The sequence below is a fragment of the Drosophila ficusphila genome, unplaced genomic scaffold (assembly GCF_018152265.1).
Source record: "Drosophila ficusphila isolate 14025-0441.05 unplaced genomic scaffold, ASM1815226v1 contig_286, whole genome shotgun sequence".
Taxonomy (NCBI): Eukaryota; Metazoa; Arthropoda; class Insecta; order Diptera; family Drosophilidae; genus Drosophila; species Drosophila ficusphila.
The window spans coordinates 2,858,918-2,868,750 of record NW_025064189.1 but is presented as its reverse complement, the minus strand read 5'-3'; the positions used below and the strand labels follow the sequence as shown (position 1 = coordinate 2,868,750).

The window sequence follows — 9,833 nt, the reverse complement described above, 5'->3', positions numbered from 1 at the left end:
AAATATTTACCGACGGCGCTCACACCCCGTAGTTATCAAATAATTAGCGTCCATTTAAAAGCAATTACCACAATTACCGCATAAACACTCGCAGACTAACGCCTCGCGGTGTTTGGTTACTCCTTTCGAACTATTATAAATCATGCAAAAGCCAAATTATGCGGGCCAATGTTGCGCATACGCCATGTGTCAAGAGAAAGCCCCGTGACAAGTCATTTGCCGGAATGTGGGCCCAAGGCGTATGGGACAGTATCGAAATACCAACATGCACGAGTACTTAGATCAAATGATTTAATTAGCACTGGCCCCTCAATTGTGTTCATTTTAATTACATATATTTTATCAGCCGTCAATGCTCACCATTTCTGCGACAGTCGCGAAGGAGGAGGCAAGTCGTCGTGGCCCATGTGTCAATAAGTCAAATGATGTTAATTAATTGAGGCCGATAGCGAAATGCTTTGCAAGCGACAGCATGCCAAAAGCAGTTTACGTTTGCCCGTAATTAGTCCAAACGCATTGTTACACAACCAAGGAATCCAATGTGTAACTGTGGCCAACTAATTATTCGCCTCAGCTATTCACGGTCACTTCTAGAAAAAGTGCAACACGGTAATGACAAACGACTTGCCTATCGGGTTTAAGGGAATTTCCAGTAATTACCTACCCAAGCATTCAAACTTTTTAATTTGAACAAACTGTGCACTAACTTTTAACAAGTCTTCTAAGTTGAACAATCTCTACTTCTGTGAACAAAACTAAAATGTCTCTTCACATCACTTAAAAGTTTCATAACAAGTTCCATAAAGAAATAAATTTCCATATACCCTTACTCCGAGGTAGCACCTTGGACACACTCGGTAGTTAAACCAAAACGCTAGTCTTAAAAATAGAATATTGTCACATTAAAAAGACTTTGGATTCTAAAGTTAAATATCTTTATCGCAGTTTTACCACAGCAACTGAAGAACTACTAGGACTATCAGCAATTAGTGTTCAGATAGTCAAAACAATTTGGCTTTTTGCACTGCCGTCGATTGGTTGAAGTGGTGCTTGGCTATCCGATAGGCAATGCTGCCAGGACGAACTAGCTGTTCTTCCAATGCATCACCGTATAGCTTCACCAGCGAAGGCTCCTCTTCCACGGGCTCCAAATAAGCAGACAAACCGCCCATCAGCTGAAAACATACAAAATATTTAATATAAAAAAAAACGAATTTAAATTTAAGTTAACTTACCAAATTCTCATCGCAATTTATAAACCGCACAGCTTGCACGTGTTCGGACCAAAGACGCCTTCGCCACTTGTTATTGTATTTTTGGGCCAAGGGCAATAGCACCAGTGAGCTAAACAACTCATCGCCATAGCTGGCCGCCTCAAAGTGTTCGACAAACAGATAGTACAGCGGCTCGAACCTAGCCTTATCGACCAGCTCCGCATCAAAGTCAAAGTCATGGTCGGCGTTCTGCGCGTAGAAATCCATTAGGATATCGCGCAGCAGCTCATGCAAATCCGGCGTAAGGAATTGTGAGTCAGGACCCATGAAGGCAATCATCAGATACATGAGCTTCTCCAGAGGGCTAACAATCTGCAGGCCCTCTTGCTCCAGTTGCCGCACAAAAGTCAACGTCATGCGAACCACCTGGTTCTCTGCTCGCAAAAAAAAGAAGGAAAATATTTTCTTTATCCCCAAGAATGGCAAAGTTCGAAGTGTGCGCTTCTCACCTGAGTATATTGCCGCCGGTCGCTGCTGCACATTTTGCAAGTAATTGCTAAGGATAAGCCGCAGCTGGAAGAAGGGCCAGTCGGCGGGCAGGATGGGCGCTTGGGTGTAGCTCAAGGATAACGACGGCTCTGAGTTGTCCTAAAGTAAAAGCAAAAAAATCAATAAGTTAAGTGCGAAAATGTTGGATTTAAAGGTAATCAAATTCTGAATGTAACAATAAATCAAAATATCTTAAATTTCGGATTAATTTAAAGTTCCCTTTCCTTTTTGAATACCTACAGCTATTATGTGTGGATAGACCATTTCCAGGCAGGTTTGCTGCAAAAGTTTTAAACTAGCTTCGTCCAGTTTTACGAATTCTGCATTGAAGATGAATCGCTCGAAGGTGCTCTTGATTTGCGTGGCGTGGGCGGTGGACAGGCAGCAGAGGTAGTTGTACACCAACTGCAACAACTGCTGGCGCTCCAAGTAGGTCTCCATTCCGTCTGTGGTAAGCAGCTGGTGAATGAACCTCAACTCGCTCCGGGCAAAAAAGTTGGTGGCCAGGATCCGATTAAGTTTCGAGCTCAACTGGCGCAGATACACGGCGAGCGGCTCCAAAACCGGCGGTTGCATAAGCGCCCCAAACAATGGCTTCTCGCCATTTTCCAGCGAAACAGCGAGCAGGGCCCAGAGATTACTTAACAGGTGCACCGGGTACGACTCACTGATAATCAGCTGGGGTCCGTAGTCGTGCATCAACACCGAGCCCACATTAGGCAACGCTGCATGCACGTGGCGCCGATCAAGAGGGAGTCGCAGCATCACAGAGCTCTTTCTGTGAAATAGCAATTAAGTGTGATTCAATAGGAGTTCGCCTTGCTAAACTTACGCCAAGTCATGCACGCTTGCTATGAAACCACTGGACTGCACAAATTTCGGCAGAATACTGCGCAGAAAGGGCTGGAAGCTGGTGATTCCCAAAAAGCCATTTCGAGAAAACCAGGAGACGGCATAAAGGGATGCACTCAGAAGAGTCATCTGGCTAAACTGGAAAGGCAGACATATAACAAGTTATTGTGAATATCTCTTTTCGTTAATAATTATTCACAATTTTCAATAAGTTAGCAATAACAAATTAATTGGTTTAAAGGTTGAAAAGTTCTTAAAAGATTCATTAAAATTATATTTTATATAAAACAAAAGCTCAGTTGAATATCAATAATTTAATACATTAATTCGATTACGAATGCAGTAACGTAATTTAAGTACAACCTTCTTAAATATTATGCCTTTCTGGACTATCATTATCATTAACTAATAATGCAAAATAGTAATTTAAGTTTCGGCAGATTTTGTTATTGGGACAAACGAAGAATGATAAAGTCAAACAATAAGCCAAAATCTTTTGAAAATAACGACGATTGCTACTTACATCTTTAATCTTTTCGACACGCGTCGCCGAATGCAGCCAGCCGCAGCAGCAATTGTGCAGCGGTTCCACGAGCAGCTTCTGACCCTCGACATCGCACACTCCGCTCTCGCCACTTGCCACCAGTGCGACCAACAGGGCGGCTGCGTGTTGTCGCACCAGCCCCGAACCGCCCACTCCATCGAAAGCACAGTGATTTCCATGCCAATCCAGCAGCTGGCGAAGCGCGGGCAGGAACTGCCTGAAAGTGCCATCCAATAACAGTTATTAGTGGGAACTGGACTTCGCTATAAAAACGAGCAGAACATTTTACACAGCTCAGTTTGGTTTAAGCAATTTTGAGGTCCGATTCAAAATAACTTTTAGAATGGCTTCCTGGAACTTTGGACTTTTACTGGGATTACTCATAATATACGATTTTATCCCTGCTAATGAAGGAGTAAGTTGCTACAAGACCATCGAACACTATTTAATTTATAACTAACAATAAGGTGGAGATGAGTCCTATGATCATAAAACAAGTAAAGAAGCTGAGATTGAGATGTATAAATCAGACCGGAGCCTCCGCAGGTTAGTAGCTAGTTAGTAGTGTTAAAAGGAACACATACAAATCTCCTGAACAACAGAAATTATGGAAGAGTTCACAAGAAAGAGAGAAATACCCAGCTTTCCAGAGTTTAAATGCTTTATACACTGCATGTTTGATATGTTCGGATTGGTAAGTTCAAAAGTTTTGACTACTATATGTTTTTATGTAAATACTGAGTTGCCTACAGATTGACTCCCAAAACGTTATGCACTTGGATGCACTCCTGGAAGTTTTACCTGTGGAAATACACCATGTAATTAATGGACTAATAGAGGCCTGTGGCACTAAGAGTAAGGGAAATGTTTTAGAAACTCTAGCAATAAATCATTATTATCTGAAACTTGTCACAGAGGGTCTAGATGGCTGCGAAACCGCCTATGAAACTATGCAGTGCTACATCAACGTAAACGGAAAATTCATCTGGGACGAAATAATAGTAATGCTGGGGTAGCGGTCACCCACCTGAAAATATCCCGATCCACGATTCCCAGGAGCAGCAGACAGCGCAGGATGCGCAGTGCTTCGATCTGAACACGCACCATCTGGACCTGCCAAAGAGATTCGAAATAAATATAATTAAGTCACAAATAGATTAGCATGCAAACCTTAGTATCCTGAAGGAACAAGTATTGTTGGAGGCGCACAATTAAAACTCCTTTAGAAAGAATCTTGGCTAAATCCAGATGTTGGCAAACCAACAACCGTATCAATTTTAGAAATAAAACTTGAGGCTGACCATAAAACTGATTGTTTCCGTTGGAAGAGGGCAGAAAATGCGTAAAGAGTATTTCTATAAGATGGCTTTCATTCGTTAATTGACGAGCCACTTTGATACTTGTGCGGGCGATTCGTATAAGCAATTTCAAACAGGACTCCACTGTGCTGTTGTCTGGTTTCACTGAGTCCAAAATAAACCTACAAAAGACATCATTATCAGTATAAAATATACTGTTCATAATATACTGTTCAACTCATTCGCTTACCGAACCCTTTGCAATATATTTGTTCTAAGCAGACATTCTATGAGATCTGTCTCCGCCAGTTGAAAGTCATCCATTGACATGCGACTTTCCGACTCATCTTCATTAACTTCCGCTCGCACAGATTGACTGGTGGTTAGTAGCTTCATGTAGCGTTGTAGAAAAGCTATCGAATTGGTATCTGTATCTCCTTCTTTATCATCGCTGCCGTTCCCCAAAACCTGCAGCGTTGGTTGCCAGTGGCAGTAGGCATTATCCTGAATGTGATCGAGTAGCACTTCATCCGTTTCATTATAAAACAAGTTGGCCAGAGCTCGGCTCACAACTTCAAGTTGAGCGGGGGCATTATCATCGAGCCCGAATCGTAGTAGAAAGAATATTTTTGATATTGGTAGGGACAGTACTTGATCGTAGAAGCCCTGGTTATAGATGCTAAATATTCCCGCTATTGCACCGAAAGCAGAGATCCGTTGCTGCAAGACAGTGGACCTATAAAGAACATATAGAGGATTAGTAAACATTTTGATATGGAAACTCTACCTTCACCTTGCCAAACGGAAAAGCTCCTGAAGTGTATAGCCCGGGCGGTCTGCCTCTTCTCCGTGCAAATACAGCTCTCGGTCATCTAGTTGAGTTGATGAATCTTGATCCTTAAGAGTATGTGGTAGAAGCACACCTTTCCAATCGAAGCGTGCATTAAACTGCTGTCCTGGCTTCAATTCGCTTAACTTGGTGGGAATGTCCCGCATCCACGCTAGTTTGTGTTCTTCCACGAGGTTGAAGTTTACCCAATTGCCTGCATCACTCTGTTGTAGAAGTTCAAGAGCTGGATTTGAATCCGGTAGAGTAGCAATAGGTGAATCTTGTGTTTCTGAGGATGGTGTGACTTTCGGACGCTGTGGTGGTGCCTCAATAATCTTGGGAGATGTCTTTTTTTCCACTGGTTTTTGGCTAGATTGAAGTTTCTTGGTCAGCAAAGCAATCAACGAAGGATCTTGAGAGATATTTTGGGGTTTTAAGAAATATAAAACTTAATAGAATAAAACATATTTACCCAACGAAGCCAGCAACTTTTCTTTTTCTGCCATAATATCTCTTTCGCTCATTTGGTTAAGTACATTTAGGTTTTCTTCGTGTAGCTCTTTGCCGAGCCTTACATCTTTTACAATAGAACTTCTATCGTGTTCTGCAACATTTGTAGGAGTCCTTGATTGTTCAGGATTTTGAGAACTTGCTCCTAAAAGTTGTCTTGCAAAAATGCTAAGAGGTTTGCCGCTGTTGACCTTAAAAATGGAGAATCGTTAACAACATAGAACCCTTTTTTTTATTTACTACAAACCAGTTTGGGTTCGTGGTTTGCAGGTTTTCTAGATCCATCAGTTCTTTCTACCAGTTCACCCAATACATTGCCTAGAGAACTTGGATTCAGTTTACTGCCTTTTACATCTCCCAGAATATTTTCCTGAATTTCGTCCAGCAGAGCTTGGTTAACATGTGGTTGGCTTTCTTTCAAGACACTTGTTGGTCGTTCTTGGATTACTTTAGCCGCCGGCGTACTTTCTACCGGTTTGTTTTCTACGACAGAGGTAATGCGTCCCAGTTTAGCTTGTTCACGTTTTTGGGCAAACATAGACTTCTTTGGAGCTAAAAATATAAAAAATAAACAATATCCCTTCGAAGCAATATTTCTTACAGACAATTTGACTTACCCTTATCCATCCGCACAAAAGCCGCCGCAGGCTGGAAATTTGGATTTTTCGCTTTCTCCGCATTAAACTCAGCTGCCATTCGCAGCACATCCTCCTCACTTTCGCCTGGTTTCAGCTTTTTAAACATTTTGCCCGGAAAACAATATAGTGTATTTCAAAACAAATGCGAACAGTGTGGCCGCATTTTTATTTTTTCATAATATCTTAAAGTATCTTCCAAATGAGCCTCAGTGTTGCCAATTTCGTCCATTTTGGCTTTTTTATAGCTGTTTCAATTAACGGCAGCCAAATTTAAAACAACAAATTCAAATTTCCCATATTAAAACCGTTTTTAAATTACTAGTAGCATAATTCCAAATTTGTAAAATTAAAATGTTTGCAACCTGTGTTGCTATAAATACTTATTTTACCAAGCCGTTAACTCATATTTATCATGTCAAATAACTATTTTTTTATTACAATTTCAATTAATTTGTAGTCAAGTAGAAAAACGATTTAATAATACATAAATGTGACTATTTACATTTTATTTTCCCTCCTTTTTGAAAGTAGTACCTGTGTCCGACAAGCATTTATGAAGAGATTGCTGCGCGACTATAGTGTCCTTGTGGGGCAGAGCAGCCACCTGGAAGAACATCTCGAGTCCCTCCTTGAAAAGTTCAATAGCCTCCAAGGTTTGCTGAGCCTCCATAGCACGGGCAGCCTCTCGATATAGTTCCTCGATCTTGATTAATTTAGCAACGCTCTCCTTGAGAGAAATATTTTTGCGACAGCGAGCACAACGCACATCCTTGGCCAAGTCCTTCGGGAACTTCAGCAAGTTGACGCAGTTCGCAGAAGTGCACCTTAAAAAACATACGATACAAAACTATAAAATATTTTTCATTAAATAACCCTTAATTTACTTACCAAAATCGCACTTGCTTATCCAATTTCTGAAGCAATGGCCAGTTTTCCTGGCAGGCCATGCAATTGCAGTTGAAGGAGTAGCGTCCTCGCAAGGATCTCTGCCTTTCCTTTAGGTTGTTCTTGATAAAAATGGGTCCGTAGTTCACTGCTACAATCTCGTTGGGCCGATGTGGCTTTGTTGCCGTAAGGACTAACTTCTTGCCCACAAAATGACAAGCAGTGCTACAATAACAAAAAATGATATTAAAAATAAATGGTAATTCAATTAAAAAAGAAAGTCAAATGGAAGAAAATTAAATCAGCTTTTAAAAACAATTTGTAACACCTAAAAAATCATTTCTTGAGAGGATTATATATCAGTTACTAACCTGGGCCAGCACTCGTGATTGAAGTAGGATCCAGTACCGTATAATCCAGCAGCAAGGTACACCGTCTTGCTCCCGTCGAATCGATGCTCCTCGGTCACTTGGGTTTGGTAGAGCTGGTGGGCATTGTACTGGAGCACCTGGAGAAGACCCAGCAGAGCGGTGGCCACCTGCAACTCCACAGCCGTGGGATTCACGCCCTCCGTCTTGCGACGACCAAAGTACAGGGACTTCTGGAGGATGCGCATCAGGAAGCCAGCCATCAGGGATCGCTGCAAGTAGTCCTCCGGCTGGCGTTCGTCCTCGTGGGAGCACATGTGCTCGAAAAGCAGATTGGCGGTGGCCAATCCCTGCTCCAAACTGGACGCCTGCGTAAAGACACGCAGGGCAATGAAGCACAGGATCGACATTCCGGAACCAATCATCAAATCCATGAACTCGCACTCGAATCTATGGTAACTTGAGCAGGCTTCGCCCATACACTGAGCGGAACAAAAGGCGACTCCCGAGCAATGAAGGCAGGAAACCGGGGTGTGCAACCTATAAAAAAAAGGTATTTTAAATAATTTATCTTTAATCTGCAGATATTTAAATACCTCTTAAAACAATTATGACAATGAGTGCCAAAGAAACTAGGCTCCAAACAGGCGGCCACTGGTTCCTCGCAGAGTAGCACATCTCCAGTTCGCAGACCTTCGTTGGCCACCACAAAACGACCCTTCTCCTTGGTCTCAACCAGTCTCACCACTTTGGAGGCTCCACTCAGTTCGGGATTTTCTCCATGTGCTAAAGTAGGCACCTGTTCTCTAGAGGTTTCCTTAGGAGTCGGCTTTACTGCAGCTATTTCCTTGCGACATAAGGCAATGTGGGTGGGATCAGAACCAGCCATCTTTTCGGCAATCTTTAAAGAGATCTCTGCTCGGGCAGGTTCTCCCATAACTGCAAGATATAATGTAAAATTAATATTAAGCCAACATATTCTAAATATCATTTTTGGGAAAAAAGTTCAGGGATATATTCCTAGTTTTTTTAAATTAAATTAATTTCCCAGAATATATGTAGTGAAACCCACCTGCATAAGCTTTGGCCATCTTGCAGTAGTAATCCACGCTAGACTTCAGATCTAGTCCGAAGTTTGTGGCCAACTTGAGGTCACTTAGGGCAGCCTCTCCCTCGCCCAGTCGGATCAGGATGGAGGCCCTCGACCTGTAGGCCAATGCCAGAGTGAGGCCATCGTCAATGACGGGATCTGCATTCCGGTCCGGAGCCCTCATCACGGCCAGATTGGCGGCCATCAGAGCCTGCTGGAGCAGCTCCTTGCTCTCCTCACTCTCGCCATTGCCGCTCATGAGGAAGAATTTATCCGCCTGGGCACGTCGTTGGGCGGAGAAGAGGGCATCCTTCTGCTTGAAGACCGGCTGGACATGCTCGAGGACACCCAGGACGGGATCGCAAACCTCGCGATCGCTGAAGATCGAGAGCACACGGGCCGCATTGGACTTCAGCTTGCCGAAGTAGTTCCGCAGCCACTTGTCGCCACATGCATCCCGCACATCCACGCAGAACTCGTTGAAGAAGCCCCTCTTCTCCGACTGAACGGTCTGCGCGGAGCAGATCTGATGATAGGTGGCATCGAACTCCATTCTTGCTCCAAATTATATAAAATCTAATTCAGATTTTCGGTGCAGCGGATGAAAAATAATTCACCAAATGACCACCACACACGGCCGTTGAGTATTGAAAACAGCTGGCGGACGTTCGCCCTCCAAAAATAGCACCGATCGTTCAGTTCGCCGCATTATAAATATTCGGTATTGAGTTTTGAACTAGTACCACCCGGTCATCGGTGTTCACTTTCGATATGTTTTGTAAGATTTTATTTATTTTTGAAATAAATACACCAACATCTTAAATATCAATTTGATTGTTTGTAACCTTATATAGTTTTTCTATTTCTATTTACTTTTGTTCCACTTAAAATGCAAGCAAGATCAGTTATAGTATTCAATTTATTTGTAACTGGAATCGGGCTTATAAATCACATTAAATAATTTATTTAAAAATTAGCTAAACGTACAAAAATATAACAATATGTATATAAGAGTATTTAGTTATATATCCGTAGTTAAATATTTTAAGTATAATC

General features: G+C 42.3%; 3 protein-coding genes across 3 annotated transcripts; 1 reads left to right on the top strand and 2 right to left on the bottom strand.

Annotated features, from left to right (window-relative positions):
* Positions 1 to 918: 918 nt before the first annotated feature.
* LOC108089474 (RNA polymerase II-associated protein 1) lies at positions 919 to 6,576 on the bottom strand. The gene is made up of 13 exons (XM_017187735.1): positions 6,414 to 6,576; positions 6,044 to 6,348; positions 5,759 to 5,987; positions 5,251 to 5,698; positions 4,708 to 5,193; positions 4,330 to 4,639; positions 4,187 to 4,272; positions 3,139 to 3,376; positions 2,596 to 2,753; positions 2,004 to 2,541; positions 1,724 to 1,862; positions 1,236 to 1,648; positions 919 to 1,175 (listed from the first exon to the last, which is right to left on the bottom strand). The coding sequence occupies exons 1-13, from the start codon at positions 6,538 to 6,540 to the stop codon at positions 1,002 to 1,004; spliced, it is 3,651 nt and encodes a 1,216-aa protein (XP_017043224.1). The 5' UTR covers positions 6,541 to 6,576; the 3' UTR covers positions 919 to 1,001.
* Positions 3,454 to 4,188, top strand: LOC108089475 (general odorant-binding protein 69a). The gene is made up of 5 exons (XM_017187736.2): positions 3,454 to 3,574; positions 3,627 to 3,705; positions 3,762 to 3,853; positions 3,912 to 4,014; positions 4,075 to 4,188. Exons 1-5 carry the CDS (start codon positions 3,503 to 3,505, stop codon positions 4,173 to 4,175), a joined length of 447 nt encoding a protein of 148 aa, XP_017043225.1. The 5' UTR covers positions 3,454 to 3,502; the 3' UTR covers positions 4,176 to 4,188.
* A 268-nt stretch (positions 6,577 to 6,844) lies between the features above and the next one.
* LOC108089647 (SET and MYND domain-containing protein 4) lies at positions 6,845 to 9,456 on the bottom strand. The gene is made up of 5 exons (XM_017188015.2): positions 8,760 to 9,456; positions 8,284 to 8,626; positions 7,691 to 8,227; positions 7,323 to 7,544; positions 6,845 to 7,258 (listed from the first exon to the last, which is right to left on the bottom strand). Exons 1-5 carry the CDS (start codon positions 9,328 to 9,330, stop codon positions 6,940 to 6,942), a joined length of 1,992 nt encoding a protein of 663 aa, XP_017043504.1. The 5' UTR covers positions 9,331 to 9,456; the 3' UTR covers positions 6,845 to 6,939.
* Between the last annotated feature and the right edge of the window lie 377 nt (positions 9,457 to 9,833).

What these genes read in the sequence shown, in the direction of transcription:
- LOC108089475 (XM_017187736.2), top strand. Translation starts at nt 3,503, where the DNA reads ATGGCTTCCTGGAACTTTGGACTTTTACTGGGATTACTCATAATATAC. An exon ending in TTATCCCTGCTAATGAAGGA is followed by an intron (nt 3,575 to 3,626) that starts GTAAGTTGCTAC and finishes ACTAACAATAAG; the next exon opens with GTGGAGATGAGTCCTATGAT. An exon ending in TGTTTGATATGTTCGGATTG is followed by an intron (nt 3,854 to 3,911) that starts GTAAGTTCAAAA and finishes AGTTGCCTACAG; the next exon opens with ATTGACTCCCAAAACGTTAT.
- LOC108089474 (XM_017187735.1), bottom strand. Translation starts at nt 6,540, where the DNA reads ATGTTTAAAAAGCTGAAACCAGGCGAAAGTGAGGAGGATGTGCTGCGA. An exon ending in AATATATTGCAAAGGGTTCG is followed by an intron (nt 4,640 to 4,707) that starts GTAAGCGAATGA and finishes TGTCTTTTGTAG; the next exon opens with GTTTATTTTGGACTCAGTGA. An exon ending in TCTATCCACACATAATAGCT is followed by an intron (nt 1,863 to 2,003) that starts GTAGGTATTCAA and finishes CTTTTACTTTAG; the next exon opens with GACAACTCAGAGCCGTCGTT.
- LOC108089647 (XM_017188015.2), bottom strand. Translation starts at nt 9,330, where the DNA reads ATGGAGTTCGATGCCACCTATCATCAGATCTGCTCCGCGCAGACCGTT. An exon ending in TGTCATAATTGTTTTAAGAG is followed by an intron (nt 8,228 to 8,283) that starts GTATTTAAATAT and finishes TTTTTTTTATAG; the next exon opens with GTTGCACACCCCGGTTTCCT. An exon ending in GATAAGCAAGTGCGATTTTG is followed by an intron (nt 7,259 to 7,322) that starts GTAAGTAAATTA and finishes ATGTTTTTTAAG; the next exon opens with GTGCACTTCTGCGAACTGCG.